Consider the following 18613-nt stretch of genomic DNA (forward strand, 5'->3'; position numbering starts at 1 on the left):
CACACACCTGAGTTCCTAGAACCGGGGAACAGGAGGTGGTGAGAGGTACGAACCCACAAAGAGGAGACGATCCTTACTTAGCAACACCTTATGCCTCATTCACACGTCAGTGTTCGGTCAATGATTTCCATCAGTGCTTTTGAGCCCAAACCAGGTGCGGCTCTAAACAGAGAACAGGTGCAGATCTTTCCCTTATACCTCCATCCTGGTATCACTGATAGAAATCCCTGACCAAAACACTGATATGTGAATGAGGGATTACAATTTCTGACACAAGGAAATGCCAGTGGGCAGAAGACTGGCATTATATTAACCTCCTCCTGGTTAAATCAAGGGTTAGACCGTTGGGTTGTCAATATAATTTTAAACGGTTACACCTTAGGTTTCCTTTTTCATTCAGAACTGAATTTTCCAGTCCTCGTGTTTCTATTCGAAGGAACGTTGGGCTCCTACTCCTATCAGCTATTGCACAATTTATTAAGAAGTGCCTCTGTCATCAACAGGTCGGAGGAGTATTCCCTGTTCTTAGTACCATAGCTGAATGGCAAGTTCTGGACCTCAGATATCTAAACTCATTTGTCAAAAGTGAGACGTTCTGTATGGAAACAGATCTGTTGGAGAAAACAAGCTTCATAGACACCTTAGATTTAACCCCTTCCAGAACTCCACTGTACATGTAAAAATGGTGCTCACTTGCGAGCACAAAGGGAGCCATAGAAATCAGTTTCTGCTGTTTCATACAGCAGACACCCTGGGCTAATGTCTGCGATTGGTGATAAAACTGATCACAGGTAATGGTCAAACGTGACCTCAGCATCTGAGAGTGCAAAATCCAGAAGTGCTGTGCTTCCGAGCCTGGAATGGCTCCCTCACACGGCTAGTGGGGGAGCTGTTTGTTGGATGTAAAAGGCTGGTGTCTGCTGGAGGTTCTGATGCCTTTCCGATGTATAATCCAATGTAGGCCTGCAGATGGCAGCACTAGATTGCAATTTGCTAAATCTATTTTCAATTTCCATTGATATATAAAAGTGGCAATCTAACAATTGCATGATGCTAGACCCTTGGAGGCCTAAAAAATGTAGGGTAAGAAGTTTTTAAAAAAAAGTTTAAAAAGATAGTTAAAAAATTTACATTTAAATCGCCCCCTTTCCCCAGAATAAAAATCAATAATTCAAAAAATAAACATCATAGTCATCGTTGCATCTGAAAATTTCCTTACTATTAAAATATAAAAATGTTTATCTAATATGGCTAATGTTGTAACAGAAAAAAATCTAATGGCCAATTTACCACTTCTTTTTTAGGAACTTCACCTTTCAAAAAAATTAACTTAAGTGATCAAAAAAATCAAACATATTCCATGATGGTATCTATAAAAATTACAATAAAAGAGCCCTCACTCATCTCCATAGACATAACGATAACAAAATGTTGGGAGTCAGAATATGGCGATGACGAGAAAAATCTTTTTTTTCAGTATTAAAACGCAAGAAAACCATATAAATGAAGTATCCATGTAATCGCACTGACCCGGAGAATGAAGAGAACAGGTCAGTTTTACCTCATAGGGAACGCTGTAAAAACAAAAAACATATACATGTGGTATCACTGTAATCGTACTGACCCGGAGAATTAAGAGAACAGGTCAGTTTTATCTCATAGGGAATACTGTAAAAACAAAACCCATAAAACTATGGTGTAATTGTGTTTTTTTTTTCCAATTTCACACCATTTGGAATTTGTTTCAAGCTTCCCACTACATTATATGTAATACTAAGCACAACTTGTCCCACAATAACAAGCCCTTATATGGCTATGTGAACATAAAGGCAGGAAGTAAAAAATGTCCGGTCTTGAAGGGTTAGGGTCTTACTAACAATTTCTGAGAGTTTTCTTTCTAGTAAATGGCGTTCTAAAACACTTCCAATTTTGGTGCCTGTCTTTCTGTTTATGCTCAGCCCCTAGGATTTTTACTAAGGTGGTAGCCCAATGATAATGATTCTCAGGAGGAGAGGAATAGCAATTATACCTTACTGAGATGATTGGCTGGGCATCGCCAGTTCAGGTGCTGAATCACCATATTCTCTAGGTAATGGGGACTTTTTGACCAGCTTACAGTGGTAAATATTAATACATTTAAAAAAGTAACGTCAGGTTCCAACTCAGAAGTGTCACTTTGTAGGTTTTACATTGAACATCATTATCACACTCTCAGCAGAGGATACTTTGCCATCTCAGGCTTGGGAATAACAGTCTCTATGATAGGTGGGTAAATGCCATAGTCGGAAGGTAAATGAGATCTCAGGAGGGGGCAGTACTGACTACAAATGCCCTTGTTTAGATGGAGTGCATGTCTTGTGTCACAGGCCACATGGTGTTTGGAGCCCCCAAGAAAACAATATCTCTCATTCAGGTGGATAAGGGCTGTCTTCAAAGCCCAGGTGCAATTTCGGCGGCTGCTAGATGGCAGAGCCATCAAGGTTCAGGTGGACAATGTGTTTTCAGTCAGTCACTAGAATTTCCAGGTCACCATCAAATTCCTGCATCTCCTCAGGAACAAAGCTGACATAATGAAATGAGCACACTTGCCACTTGTTCAATCTCACACTTATCAGTCTCACTTACCACACAAGAATCACACTAAACCTAAAGTTTCACACAACCCATTCATGCATTGCTACACAAACAACAAAAAGACAATACTTGAACAATGGTGAAGTAAAGACCGACACTCGCTCTGTTGAAGTTTCTTGCAAATTTATTCAGTCACATATTCCAACAGCATAGTGATGCGTTTCAGCAACTAAGTGCTTTCATCAGAATGTGTGTATGTATCCTACCACAAAACCTGATATATATATACAAATAGGTACAAAGGAAATGACATCACATTGTTTCATTAGGCTCCTCCCATCGTTGAATTCCTACAAGGTGTAGAGAAATAAACGGGATTCCACAGGTGAAATACATTCTCTGGAACATCTATTTTCGCTATAGAAAGAAAGGAAAGAAAAAGAGGAGTAGAAGACATAATTATAAATAATCGCATCATATGAAACCACTGACATTATAATCTCGATTTAGGCCTTTTGGATCCATGGTCTGCAAACGATGGATCCAATATGCCTCTCTTTTCAAAAGCAATTTGTTTCTGTCTCCACCGCGTCGAGGAAGTGAAACACTCTCTATAACCTTATAGCGTAGTTGTGATATTGTATGCCCCTTTAAATGAAAATTATACGGTAGTGGGAGTAACAAATTCTCCTTTCTGATAGTCGATTTACGCTTACTTAATCGATCTTTAATTCTCATGGAGGTTTCTCCCACATACATTAAACCGCAGGGACATTTGAGAATGTATACAATAAATCGACCATCACAGGTGAAGACTCCCCTAGAGATACGGGACACTTTTTGTCAGAGATCGGTACATTAGTGACTGATAAGAACTGCATACTCGTCACATTCCATGTATGTTGTTTATACACCTTCGATCACACATGAGAAGGGCCTGATAGTGGTTAGAGAACTATTGAATACTAGCACTTGCAAAGCATCAGAGAAAACATTTTTCCTATTACTTCTTAACCACTTCAACCCCGCTAGCTAAAACCCCCTTAATGACCAGGCCACTTTTGAAACTTCTGCACTACACTACTTTCACAGTTTATTGCTCGGTCATGCAACTTACCACCCAAATGAATTTTACCTCCTTTTCTTCTCACTAATAGAGCTTTCATTTGGTGGTATTTTATTGCTGCTGACATTTTTACTTTTTTTTTTATTAATCGAAATTTAACGATTTTTTTGCCAAAAAATTAATTTTTCACTTTCAGCTGTAAAATTTTGCAAAGAAAACGACATCGATATATAAATTTTTCGCTAAATTTATTGTTCTACATGTCTTTGATAAAAAAAAATGTTTGGGCAAAAAAAAAATGGTTGGTGGTTGGGTAAAAGTTATAGCGTTTACAAACTATGGTACAAAAATTTGAATTTCCGCTTTTTGAAGCAGCTCTGACTTTCTGAGCACCTGTCATGTTTCCTGAGATTCTACAATGCCCAGACAGTACAAACACCCCACAAATGACCCCATTTTGGAAAGTAGACACCCTAAGGTATTCGCTGATGGGCATAGTGAGTTCATAGAACTTTTTATTTTTTGTCACAAGTTAGCGGAAAATGATGATGATTTTTTATTTTTATTTTTTTCTTACAAAGTCTCATATTCCACTAACTTGCGACAAAAAATTCTAGGAACTCGCCATGCCCCTCACGGAATACCTTGGGGTGTCTTCTTTCCAAAATGGGGTCACTTGTGGCGTAGTTATACTGCCCTGGCAATTTAGGGGCCCATATGTGTGAGAAGTACTTTGCAATCAAAATGTGTAAAAAATGGCCGGTGAAATCCGAAAGGTGCTCTTTGGAATGTGTGCCCCTTTGCCCACCTAGGCTGCAATAAAGTGTCACACTTCTGGTATCGCCGTACTCAGGAGAAGTTGGGGCAATGTGTTTTGGGGTGTCATTTTACATATACCCATGCTGGGTGAGAGAAATATCTTGGCAAAAGACAACTTTTCCCATTTTGTTATACAAAGTTGGCATTTGACCAAGATATTTTTCTCACCCAGCATGGGTATATGTAAAATGACACCCCAAAACACATTCCCCAACTTCTCCTGAGTACGACGATACCAGATGTGTGACACTTTTTTGCAGCCTAGATGCGCAAAGCGGCCCAAATTCCTTTTAGGAGGGCATTTTTAGACATTTGGATCCCAGACTTCTTCTCACGGTTTCGGGCCCCTAACATGCCAGAGCAGTATAAATACCACACATGTGACCCCATTTTGGAAAGAAGACACCCCAAGGTATTGCGTGAGGGGCATGGCGAGTTCCTCGAATTTTATTTTTTTTGGCACAAGTTAGCGGAAATTGATATTTTTTTTTATTTTCTCACAAAGTCTCCCTTTCCGCTAACTTGGGACAAAAATTTCAATCTTTCATGGACTCAATATGCCCCTCACGGAATACCTTGGGGTGTCTTCTTTCCGAAATGGGGTCACATGTGGGGTATTTATACTGCCCTGGCATTTAGGGGCCCTAAAGCGTGAGAAGAAGTCTGGAATATAAATGTCTAAAAAATTTTACGCATTTGGATTCCGTGAGGGGTATGGTAAGTTCATGTGAGATTTTATTTTTTGACACAAGTTAGTGGAATATGAGACTTAGTAAGAAAAAACAAAAACAAACAAAAAATTTCCGCTAACTTGTGCCCAAAAAAATGTCTGAATGGAGCCTTACAGGGGGTGATCAATGACAGGGGGGTGATCAGGGAGTCTATATGGGGTGATCACCCCCCTGTCATTGATTACCCCCCTGTCATTGATCACCCCCCTGTAAGGCTCCATTCAGACGTCCGTATGATTTTTTACGGATCCACGGATACATGGATCGGATCCGCAAAACGCATACGGACGTCTGAATGGAGCCTTACAGGGGGTGATCAATGACAGGGGGGTGATCAGGGAGTCTATATGGGGTGATCACCCCCCTGTCATTGATCACCCCCTGTCATTGATCACCCCGCTGTAAGGCTCCATTCAGACGTCCGTATGATTTTTTACGGATCCACGGATACATGGATCGGATCCGCAAAACGCATACGGACGTCTGAATGGAGCCTTACAGGGTGGTGATCAATGACAGGGGGGTGATCAGGGAGTCTATATGGGTGATCACCCCCCTGTCATTGATCACCCCCCTGTAAGGCTCCATTCAGACGTCCGTATGATTTTTACGGATCCACTGATACATGGATCGGATCCGCAAAACACATGCGGACGTCTGAATAGAGCCTTACAGGGGGGTGATCAATGACAGGGGGGTGATCAATGACGGAGGTGATCAGGGAGTCTATATGGGTGATCACCCCTCTGTCATTGATCACCCCCCTGTAAGGCTCCATTCAGACGTCCGCATGTGTTTTGCGGATCCGATCCATGTATCAGTGGATCCGTAAAAATCATACGGACGTCTGAATGGAGCCTCACAGGGGGGTGATCAATGACGGAGGTGATCAGGGAGTCTATATGGGTGATCACCCCTCTGTCATTGATCACCCCCCTGTAAGGCTCCATTCAGACGTCCGCATGTGTTTTGCGGATCCGATCCATGTATCCGTGGATCCGTAAAAATCATACGGACGTCTGAATGGAGCCTTACAGGGGGGTGATCAATGACAGGGGGGTGATCAATGACAGGGGGGTGATCAGGAAGTCTATATGGGGTAATCAGGGGTGATCAGTGGTTCATAAAGGGTTAATAAGTGACGGGGGGTGTAGTGTAGTGTTTTGTGGTACTTTACTGAGCTGCCTGTGTCCTCTGGCTGTCGATCCAAACAAAAGGGACCACCAGAGGACCAGGTAGCAGGTATATTAGACGCTGTTATCAAAACAGCGTCGAATATACCTGTTAGGGGTTAAAAAAATCACATCTCCAGCCTGCCAGCGAGCGATCGCCGCTGGCAGGCTGGAGATCCACTCGCTTACCTTCCGTTCCTGTGAGCGCGCGCGCCTGTGTGCGCGCGTTCACAGGAAATCACGGCTCTCGCGAGATGACGCATATATGCGTGACTCTGCGCAGAGCTGCCACCTCCGGACTGCACATCTGCGTTAGGCGGTCCGGAGGTGGTTAAAATTGTGCTAGATTTGCAATTATTTTCTATTCCAGGATACCTTCTACCAACAGTGCTGTGGGACCTTGCAGAACTTGCACTTTATATATAATTGAATATACAGGAAAGAATGTTTCCTAACAATTTTTCCTGTAAAATTGTTTTTCTTATTTTTTTTTTGGGGGGGGGGGGGGGTTGTGCGTATTTTTGTCAGTCTGTAAAAGTGGCGTACAACTCGGACAACATGGTTCCCAGCAGCAGCCTGGTAATCTGGAGGTGGATACAATCTAAACAAGATTTGCTTTTTAAAAAATTTTCCCCTCTTTACAATGGCAGACCTGGTTCTGTGCAGGAATTGTTGTGCTTTTATTTCAGGTTCCACTCTTCAGAGGTTTGGATGCAGTCTGGTCTGTAGACAGCTCTCCATAATGCAGCAGGAAATTGCCTTTTTGAAATATGAGATTTGTAAATTAACCATTAAACAAACTCAGGCTGAGAACATTGCAATGCCACTGCCACAGAGGCCCTCTAGAAATGGAAGATGGGTTACTGCAGGTTCTGGTAGGCTGAGAGTTGTGAATAGAAGACATGTCCCACAGTCTGTGGCTCTCCATAATTCATTTGCAGCACTTTCAGAGTGCAAGAGCAACATGGAGGATGGCTCGAGCACAGTGGGTGAGAAACAATCATCTCCCATTCCTAAAGTATGCAAGACTGCAGCCAAAAACAAAAAGAAGAAGGTGAGGACTGATAGTAAGCAGCTGTTGGTGGGCGATTCCATCATAAGAGGTGTGAAGTTTGAGGAGAATGGTGTTGTGAGAGGTCTCCCTGGTGCTACCGCTAGCAGGGATAGACGACAGATCATTAATATTGTTAGGCAAGCAAAGCAGGAAAGGGAGGTGGATGTTATTGTCCATCTTGGGACAAATGATCTGGCTTGCAATGAGGTTTCAAAGGTGAAAGAAGCTTTTCACATACTTGGAAAGAATATACGGGAGGTTGCATCAAATGTTTCATTCTCTGCAGTTTTGCCTGTGCATAACCTTCAGCATGAAAGGAAGATGCGCATTAAGGAATTCAATGTATGGCTTGGTGAATGGTGTCAGAACCAAGGGTTTGGCTTTGTGTCTCATGTTAGCTCTTGTTAGAATGGAAAAGAACTGTACAAGAAAGATGGTTTGCATCTTTCTCTCAAGGGAATGAATGTCCTCGGTGAACAGTTCCAAGTATTTGCTAAGGAGCATTTAAACTAGGAAAGGGGGGCAAAAGAGTGATAATCCAGCAGTCCGACTGCCCCCCGGAACAATGCCAGAAGATGCCAGTAGCACAAAGGTTAAGAAATGACAAGCTCAGATTTTTGTCTACAAATGCTCGCAGTTTAGGGAATAAGATCAATGAACTTGAGACTATAATGGCATCTGAGAATATAGATTTAGTGGCTGTTACTGAGATGTGGTTTAATGGGAGTAATGACTGGGATATAACAATACCAGGGTTCTCTATATACAGGAAAGACAGAGAAGGCAGGAAGGGGGAGGTGTGGCCCTGTATGTGAAAGATAACATAAAATCTAATTTGATACAAGTTAGCGAGAACAATTTAGAGTCAGTTTGGGTTACCTTGCAGCTTGACAATCATAAGGTAACTCATGTAGGTGTGATATATAGACCACCTAGCCAAGTCAAAGAATTAGATGATCTACTAGTTGAGGAAATAGCTAAAATGACCTTGAAGGGGAAGTTATCATTATGGGAGACTTCAATCTTCCTGATGTAAACTGGAAAACCAAAATAGCTAGTTCTGCCAGGAGTACAGATATTCTAAATTCCCTACTGGGATTATCTCTACAGCAAGTAGTTGAGGAGCCAACCCGGAAGGAGGCCATTTTAGATTTAGTATTCACAAATGGGAATTTGGTATCTGATATTACTGTAGGGGAAAGCTTGGGATCTAGTGATCACCAGTCAGTGTGGTTTAGTATAAGTACAGTGACTGAGTCACACCACACAAAAACAAAAGTTTTAGATTTTAGAAAAACTGACTTTTCTAAAATTAGATTAGTGGTATACAAGTCCCTATCAGATTGGAACAGTTTCATTGGAGTCCAGGAGAAATGGGACTAATTAAAAGTGGCACTATTGAAAGCAACAGAAAATTCCATTAGGCTTGTCAGTAAAAGAAAAAAAAAAGGACGAGACCACTGTGGTACTCAGCAGAAGTGGCCAAAATCATTAAAAATAAAAAGATAGCATTTAGGAATTATAAAAAAATAAAAACGAGGATGACAGGCAAATTTATAAGATTAGGCAGAGAGAGGCCAAACAAGTAATAAGAGCTTATAAAGCACAGGCAGAAGAGAAATTAGCTCAGTCAGGGAAAAAAAGGCGATAAGGCATTTTTCAGATACATAAATGAAAAAAGGAAACTAAAACAAGGAATTACCAAATTAAAAACAAAAGAAGGAAGCTATATGGAAGAAGATAAAGAACTAGCTGACTGCCTCAATGAATACTTCTGTTCAGTTTTTACAAAGGAAAATGAAGGAAAAGGACCTCAGTTAGGAAAGAAGACTAATGAATCTCTTGATGCAGGTGTCTTTACAGAGGAAGAGGTTCTAAGTCAGCTGTCTAAAATTAATACAAATAAGTCACAGGGGCCTGATGGGATACACCCAAAGCTATTAAAAGAGCTCAGCGGTGAACTAGCAAAACCATTAACAGATTTATTTAACCAATCACTGGCAACAGGAGTCGTCCCAGAAGATTGGAAATTAGCAAATGTTGTGCCCATTCACAAGAAAGGTAGTAGGGAGGAATCGGGCAACTATAGGCCAGTAAGCCTGACATCAATAGTGGGGAAATTAATGGAAACCATACTTAAGGAGAGGATTGTGGAACATCTAAAATCCCATGGATTGAAAGATGAAAAACAGCATGGGTTTACTTCAGGGAGATCATGTCAAACTAATCTTATAGATTTTTTGATTGGGTGACTAAAATAATAGATGGCGGAGGTGCAGTAGACATCGCTTATCTAGACTTTAGTAAGGCTTTTGATACTGTCCCACATAGAAGGCTTATCAATAAATTGCAGTCTTTGGGCTTGGACTCCCATATTGTTGAATGGATTAGGCAGTGGCTGAGGGAAAGACAACAGAGGGTTGTAGTCAATGGAGTATATTCAGACCATGGTCTTGTTACCAGTGGGGTACCTCAGGGATCTCTTCTGGGACCCATATTGTTTAAAATATTTATCAGAGAAATTGCAGAAGGCCTCGATTGTAAGGTGTGTCTTTTTGCTGATGACAAAAAGATTTGTTACAGGGTTTATGTTCCTGGAGAGATACACCAAACGGAAAAGGATTTAGGAAAACTAGAGAAATGGTCAAAAATCTGGCAACTAAAATGTAATGTTGATAAGTGCAAGATAATGCACCTGGGACGTAAAAACCCAAGAGCAGAATATAAAATCAGTGATACAGTCCTAACCTCAGTATCTGAGGAAAGGGATTTAGGGGTCATTATTTCAGAAGACTTAAAGGTAGGCAGACAATGTCATAGAGCAGCAGGAAATGCTAGCAGAATGCTTGGGTGTATAGGGAGAGGCATTACCAGTAGACAGAGGGAGGCGCTCATGCCGCTCTACAGAGCACTAGTGAGACCTCATTTGGAGTATTGTGCTCAGTACTGGAGACCATATCTCCAGAAGGGTATTGATACTTTGGAGAGAGTTCAGAGAAGAGCTACTAAACTGGTACATGGATTGCAGGATAAAACTTACCAGGAAAGATTAAAGGACCTTAACATGTATAGCTTGGAAGAAAGACGAGACAGAGGGGATATGATAGAAACTTTAAATACATAAAGGGAATCAACAAGGTAAAAGAGGAGAGAATATTTAAAAGAAGAAAAACTGCTACAAGAGGACATAGTTTTAAATTAGAGGGGCAAAGGTTTAAAAGTAATATCAGGAAGTATTACTTTACTGAGAGAGTAGTGGATGCATGGAATAGCCTTCCTGCAGAAGTGGTAGCTGCAAATACAGTGAAGGAGTTTAAGCATGCATGGGATAGGCATTAGGCCATCCTTCATATAAGATAGGGCCAGGGGCTATCCATAGTATTCAGTATATTGGGCAGACTAGATGGGCCAAATGGTTCTTATCTGCCGACACATTCTGTGTTTCTATGATGCATCCAGACATCCTCCCCATGCTGTTCCCGATCCATTTCGGTGGTGTTTCTGTTCCTTTTCTGACCTTTTCCAATGGACCAGGCACTAGAGATGGCCTTGCGGTTCGCCCGGCGGTCGTTTCGTGGCGAACTTTGCGTGTTCGCGATTCGCTAAACATGTGAACATATGGAGATATTCGCGCCCGCCATATTCTTTTACATTATGAAGAACTTTGACCCATGACACATCCATCAGGTGGTACAGGACAGCCAATTGAGACATTTCAGCACATGGACATACCCCCTACCTTATAAATAGACCCGATCTGGCCGCCATTTTACATTCAGTCTTTTGCCAGTGTAGGGAGAGGTTGCTGTGTGGAGCAGGGACAGACTGTTAGGGACACCAAACGCTAGCTAATAGGACCACAAAAGTCATTTTAAGGACTAGTATAGGTGTGCTATCGATATGTGTGATACACAGAGGGGTGCGATATAATTATAATATACTTTTATAATGAGTCAAAAACACATAGATCTATATAGTGATCACCTGGAAGTTATGGGGCTAGGGGCTTACTAGGGCCATTTTTATATAGTGTAAGGTTCCGGATAGGGTCGCTCTTATCAGGGTTGGTGGTCTGTGGTTAGTCTATCAGGGCCAGAATAGCACCCCTGGCAATAGCAGGGACAGTTCTTTGCCCACCCTGTCCTTCAATACCACTTCATCATCTAGCCCAGGGATAGATGGTTTTTGCTTTCCCTCCGGGATTCATGGATGTGCACTGGAACCCCCCCGTATTGTGGTAGGACATATGATTTCCGATTTGGTGCCGCCGAGCACTTTTTATTGCCTACCAAATCTATGCTTTTTGCTTAAAGGGGTTCTGCACTTTGTTTTAACTGATGATCTATCCTCTGGACACCCTGGACCCCCGCCGATCAGCTGTTTGAGAAGCCAGCGGCGCTTCAGCAGCGTTGCGGCCTTCTCACTGTTTACCACTGGCCCAGTGATGTCACGACTAGTATCAACTAGCGTGGGCGGGGCTAAGCTCTGTTCAATTGAATGGAGCTTAGCCCCGCCCAAGCTAGTTGATACTATTCGTGACGTCACTGGGCCAGCGGTAAACAGTGAGAAAGCCACGCCGCTGCTAGAGCGCCGCTGCCTTCTCAAACAGCTGATCGGCGGGGGTCCCGGGTGTCAGACCCCCGCTGTTCAGATGCTGATGATCTAGCCAGAGGATAGATCATCAGTTAAAACAAAGTGCAGAACCTCTTTCACTTTAATAATTTATTTTCATTTTGAGGGATATCTTTTCCCTTCACACGTCTGCAAAATGGGTCCGCATCAGTTCCGCAATTTTGCGGAACGGGTGCAGACCCATTCATGTTCAATGGGGCCAGAATGTGCTATCTGCATTTGCAGATCCGTATGCTGTACAACAGGCATTAGTGTACATTTTGATCAAAAGGCATAAGCCCACTCACCACGCCAAGGTACCTCTTTCACTGGGACCTACTCTGACAAAAAGGCGCAGCACAATGCGGTGACAAAGCGGCACGGCCCTAGTAGGCGGCAGGACTCAGGAGTCAAACAGCAACCCTGCTGTTTAATTAGATGTAAGCATAGCATTGTGGATGTGCGATCCAGTTCTGTTCTTCTCCCCTTAATATAAGTATTCAAATCTTGGAAAACCCCTTTAAGGCCACCACTATATGGTATATATGAGGGCGAGTCAAAAATTATCTGCACTCTGACTGTAGAATTTATTTTAATCATCTTTCAGAAAGCACAAATCCATCATTTTTCGACACGACCTCTCCAGTCACTGCTGTGGAGGGTTGAATGTGTTTTTTCCAGTTCATTTGCGACTGCGGGGCGAGAAACAATGGCTGCCCTACTTGTGATTTGTACGAGAGAGAAGCAGCATGCAGTGACTGGGTTTTCTGTGGTCTGAGGGTGCGTCTGGTGCCGATAGTTATGGAAGATTTACTGCACAGGATGAAGAAAGTGATTTGCCATGAAGCAGTATGAATCGATAGAGATGCTCAAAGAGGGTCACTCAAGGGTCAACCATGAAGAAGGAGCCAGACGCCCGTCCACGACTGATGACAACATTGAGGGTGCACATGAGCGGATTCTGCTGGATAGACGAGAGACAGTGGATTATGTGGCCCTACGAGGATGGAGCTTCACGTCTCATGAAGACATTGGGGCATTTGTGGCTCACAGCTCTACCAAAACATTTTTTAGTGAGGACTTGTTAATGAAAGCTTGTTGACTAATGGACAAAGTGTATTGAAAAGCAGGGAGATTATGTTGAAATTGTATTTTTAAGAGGTATTTGTCTTTTCTGAAAGAAATTTCTACAGCCAGAGTGTGGATCATTTTTGACTCTCCCTCGTGTAACGTATTAGGTAACCTTTCTTAACTCTTCTTGGAAAAGGGAAATAAAACAGGATTTTCCGGTTGTCGCGTGGCTTAAATGACCTTACATTTATTCTGTGGGTCAGTAGCTGGCTTTCTAGAACGTACCTCAGATTCTTACTGTCATTCGAGACCTACATTCCTGTTAATTCGGTGAATACGGTCATTCGTCATCACCACCACAAAACATACACATACGGTGATATAACATTCATATATGGTTTTATTATGCTGTAGTGCAATAGGACACTTTGTTTTTGTGGCGCCATGTTCTGAGAGGTCCTCACATGTTCATGGAGCTCTGTAAGCACTTGTTATTTTGAGCAGCAAATGGTTCTTCTAATTGATACCATTTATCCACCTCCCGTCTCGCTAACGCCGCTGCCAGGTCCCACTAACGCCGATCGGCGTCATCTCGCGTACGAGCTAAGTGGGTATTCGCTGAGGGGCATATTGAGTCCATGAAAGATTTAAATTTTTGTCCCAAGTTAGCGGAAAGGGAGACTTTGTGAGAAAAAAAATATATATAAATTTCCGCTAACTTGTGCCAATTTTTTTTTTTATATGAACTCACCATGCCCCTCATTGAATACCTTGGGGTGTCTTCTTTCCAAAATGGGGTCACATGTGGGGTATTTATACTGCCCTGGAATTTTAGGGGCCCTAAAGCCTGTGAAGAAGTCTGGGATCCAAATGTCAAAAAATGCCCTCCTAAAAGGAATTTGGGCCCCTTTGCGCATCTGGGCTGCAAAAAAGTGTCACACATGTGGTATCGCCGTACTCAGGAGAAGTTGGACAATGTGTTTTGGGGTGTCATTTTACATATACCCATACTGGGTGAGATAAATATCTTGGTCAAATGCCAACTTTGTATAAAAAAATGGGAAAAGTTGTCTTTTGCCGAGATATTTCTCTCACCCAGCTTGGGTATATGTAAATAGACACCCCAAAACACATTGCCCAACTTCTCCTGAGTACGGCGATACCACATGTGTGACACTTTTTTGCAGCCTAGGTGGGCAAAGGGGCACAAATTCCAAAGAGCACCTTTCGGATTTCACAGGGCATTTTTTACAGATTTTGATTTCAAACTACTTCTCATGCATTAGGGCCCCTAAAATGCCAGGGCAGTATAACTACCCCACAAGTGACCACATTTTGGAAAGAAGAAACCCCAAGGTATTTCGTGATGGGCATAGTGAGTTCATGGAAGTTTTTATTTTTTGTCACAAGTTAGCGGAAAATGATGATTTATTTTTATTTTTTTCTTACAAAGTCTCATATTCCACTAACTTGTGACAAAAAATAAAAACTTCCATGAACTCACTATGCCCATCACAAAATACCTTGGGGTGTCTTCTTTCCAAAATGGGGTCACTTGTGGGGTAGTTATACTGCCCTGGCATTTTAGGGGCCCAAATGCGTGCAAAGTAGTTTGAAATCAAAATCTGTAAAAAATGGCCTGTGAAATCCGAAAGGTGCTCTTTGGAATGTTGGCCCCTTTGCCCACCTAGGCTGCAAAAAAGTGTCACACATCTGGTATCGCCGTACTCAGGAGAAGTTGGGGAATGTGTTTTGGGGTGTCATTTTACATATACCCATGCTGGGTGAGATAAATATCTCGGCAAAAGACAACTTTTCCCATTTTTTTATACAAAGTTGGCATTTGACCAAGATATTTATCTCACCCAGCATGGGTATATGTAAAATTACACCCCAAAACACATTCCCCAAATCCTCCTGAGTACGGCGATACCACATGTGTGACACTTTTTTGCAGCCTAGGTGGGCAAAGGAGCCCACATTCCAAAGTGCACCTTTTGGATTTCAGAGGGCATTTTTTTACACATTTTGATTTCAAACTACTTCTCACGCATTAGGGCCCCTAAAATGCCAGGGCAGTATAACTACCCCACAAGTGACCCCATTTTGGAAAGAAGACACCCCAAGGTATTTCGTGATGGGCATAGTGAGTTCATGGAAGTTTTTATTTTTTGTCACAAGTTAGTGGAATATGAGACTTTGTAACGAAAAAATAAAAAATTCATCATTTTCTGCTAACTTGTGACAAAACATAAAAAGTTCTATGAACTCACTATGCCCATCAGCGAATACCTTAGGGTGTCTACTTTCCGAAATGGGGTCATTTGTGGGGGGTTTCTACTGTCTGGGCATTGTAGAACCTCAGGAAACATGACAGGTGCTCAGAAAGTCAGAGCTGCTTCAAAAAGAGGAAATTCAAATTTTTGTACCATAGTTTGTAAACACTATTACTTTTACCCAAACCATTTTTTTTTATCAAAGACATGTAGAACAATAAATTTTGCGAAAAATTTATAAATAAATGTCATAAAAAAAATAAAATTTACAACTAAAACTGAAAAATGACTTTTTTAAAAAAAATTCGTTAAATTTCGATTAATAACAAAAAAATGTAAAAATGTCAGCAGCAATGAAATACCAACAAATGAAAGCTCTATTAGTGAGAAGAAAAGGAGGTAAAATTCATTTGGGTGGTAAGTTGTATGACCGAGCAATAAACCGTGAAAGTTGTGGAGTGCCGATTTGTAAAAAAGGGCCTGGTCACTAGGGGGGTATAAACCTGTGGTCCTTAAGTGGTTAAGGGGCTTTTTCATTGTTTTCATTGTTTCTTTTTGGAAAGTGAGGCGACCAAAGCAATGATAAATTACACTTACAGGTATAACTCCAAGGACAGGAAACCTGAAGGCAAAAAAGTGAACTCTCCCACCGTTCCTCACTGGTTTACAAGACGTGGACCTGTGCAGCGTAACGTGAGCTAGAAAAGGGATTCAGGTTACGTTCACACTAGCGTTTTTCTTTTCCGGCGCTGAGTTCCGTCCTAGGGGTTCAAATCTGGAAAAGAACTGATCAGTTTTATCCTAATGCATTCTGAATGGAGAGTCCGTCCCTCAGGATGCATCAGGATGTCTTCTGTTCAGTCTTTTTGACTGATCAGGCTTTTCTGAAAAACGTAGCATGCAGTATTTCTACCTCCGGCCAAAAATCCTGAACACTTTGACTGAACGCCGGGTCCGGCCTTTTTCCCATTGACTTGCATTAACGCCGGATCCGGCGCCGTGTGTTCAGTCAAAACGGATCCGGCTTTTCCAATGCAAGTCCATAAATGGCGGATCCGTTTTTTCCAATGCATTTTTCCATTGTGATCGAAAGCCTGATCAGGATTCAAATGTAATCAGTTTTCACGCGTTTTTCCGGATCCGGCGGGCAGTTCCGGTGTCGGAATTGAATGCCGGATTCAAACAACGCTAGTGTGAAAGTAGCCTCAGCCTTTCTCCCAGTAAAAGATATGCCAAGTTTCCAAAACCCCTCTACATCTTTGCTTTCCGGAGCACACAGAGATCCCCCGGACCCTGCAGAGCATCACACCTTCATCTCCTCCTGTGAAAACATCTCCAGAACTTCCCCTCCCTCACAGGAATATGGTCACATGATTGTGATGTCATCACAGGTCCTTCACTATGACTTCTCTACTGCTTAGCTCCACCCCCTCCTGATCACATGACAGTGACGTAATCGCTGGTCTTTCACCACAACTTATACTTTCCACTGCTGAGCTCCGCCCCTCCTGATCACATGACAGTGACATCATCTCAGGTCCTTTCCTACCACTTCTCTCCACTCCTGAGCTCCGCCCCCTGCACTGATCACATGACACTGACATCATCCCAGGTCCTTCAGCACTTGCAGTGCAGCAGATACAGAGCAGGTCCTGGTCGGTAATCACTGCTGTGGTGGCTGGAGCCTCTTCTTCTCTCTGGTATCAGCCATTTCTCCAGAATCCCCCTTTATCCCTGGTGCTGGGGGCTCTGAGAAGCGGGGTCTCTCCAGGAGCAGTAAGTGTGGTTCTGGAGCTCACTAATGCTCTTGTCCCTGGAGGATTTCCAGCCTCTCCTCTCCTCATAAAGGCGCCTGCAGTACTAGAAGCCTCCAGCTCCTCCAGTTCTCTTCTCCTGAATGACCACCAAGGATGGACAGGAAGGAGATCAGCAGAAGAATATTAGACCTCACCTTGGAGATCATCTCCCTGCTGAGCGGAGAGGTAAACTTCTCTAGATTTCTCTCCTCTTTATTGTATTCTGTAACAAGTCAGACATCGGGAAGGAGAATCCATCATAGGAAGTGATAGGAAGAGTCCAGGGTCCTGTATAATGTCCTCCAGACCTTCCATGTGATGGAGAACCTGAAGATCAGCCACCAGTATGGTCAGTGATGTGTCATGGAGACCAATAGTCATGTTGTAGGAGCCATGAGAAGGTAAGTAGGCACATTGTACCCAGGAGGAGAGGAAGCAGAGGAGGAGATGGCCGGAGTGTGGCCTGGAGGGAGGATTTCTACCACTAGTCTGACATCTAGATGATACTGGACTATAACAAGGAGGCCTCCACTACGTCTAGAGGAAAGACGGTTTCTCCACCAACATAGAAGAGGAGTCTTTACTGTAAGAGCAGTGAGACTATGGAGCTCTCTGCCAGAGGAAGGCGTCGTGGAGGATTCTCTAGAAGAGTCCAGAAGGGTCCTGGAGGTTTGGAGGGTAATAATATTCCAGCTTCTAGTGACTAGATTACTGGAGATGGGGCCATGATCCAGGGAGGGATTCTGAGTGTAGATCTGGAGTCAGGAAGGAATTTCTTTCCCTAAGTGTCTGTCTCCATCCACAGGATTACACCATAGTGAAGAAGACATCAGGGGTGACTCCCATCATCCAAGAGTCAGGAGGGTGGAGCAGGACCCCCATCACAGAGCCTCCCCCCCTGATACATGAGCAGAAGATCCTAGAACTCACCCACAAGATGATGGAGCTGCTGACTGGAGAGGTGACACTACTGGGAATGCTGGGAAATTCTCCAGTAACAGCACTGGAGGGGTCTGGGTGATGACGGTGTCAATGTGTTGTCAGGTTCCTGTAAGGTGTCAGGATGTGGCGGTCTATTTCTCCATGGTGGAGTGGGAGTACATAGAAGGACACCAGGTTCTGTACAAGGAGGCCATGATGGAGGCTCCCCGGCTTCTGACATCACCAGGTAAGAAGAGATGAGGTGAGAAGAGGCCATGTTAGAGCCTCAGTCCGGTCATGTGCAGTGTGTACACGTGTGTAATGTAGGAGCTCCACATGTTATTCTCCGGTCACATCACATTAGAGCCTACATTTCCCATATACATCACACTTCTCCATAGGCTCCATCCCCCTGACAGATATAGTGTCCTCTTGGCCTCCATCGGCCGGTACAGTAGATGACACTATTTTATACAGAGGATCCTGCAGAAGAACCTGCGCCGTGCCGTATACATGGGGCTT

General features: G+C 43.0%; 2 protein-coding genes across 2 annotated transcripts in view; both read left to right on the forward strand.

Moving 5' to 3' along the window:
* The window catches only part of LOC122933840 (gastrula zinc finger protein XlCGF26.1-like), a 327998-nt gene that overhangs the window by 82268 nt on the left and 227117 nt on the right, over positions 1-18613 (forward strand).
* The window catches only part of LOC122933868 (gastrula zinc finger protein XlCGF17.1-like), a 57104-nt gene continuing 56566 nt past the window's right edge, over positions 18076-18613 (forward strand). Inside the window, exons 1-2 of one of the 2 annotated variants that reach the window (XM_044288952.1) lie at positions 18076-18131; positions 18215-18338. In XM_044288952.1, the coding sequence (XP_044144887.1) occupies positions 18108-18131; positions 18215-18338 (148 nt within the window). In that variant the 5' untranslated portion in view covers positions 18076-18107. Of the gene's footprint in view, positions 18132-18214; positions 18339-18613 lie in introns of those variants that run through there. The other variant, XM_044288953.1, reaches the window with a different exon arrangement.

Source organism: Bufo gargarizans, chromosome 4 (assembly GCF_014858855.1).
Source record: "Bufo gargarizans isolate SCDJY-AF-19 chromosome 4, ASM1485885v1, whole genome shotgun sequence".
Lineage (NCBI taxonomy): Eukaryota > Metazoa > Chordata > Amphibia > Anura > Bufonidae > Bufo > Bufo gargarizans.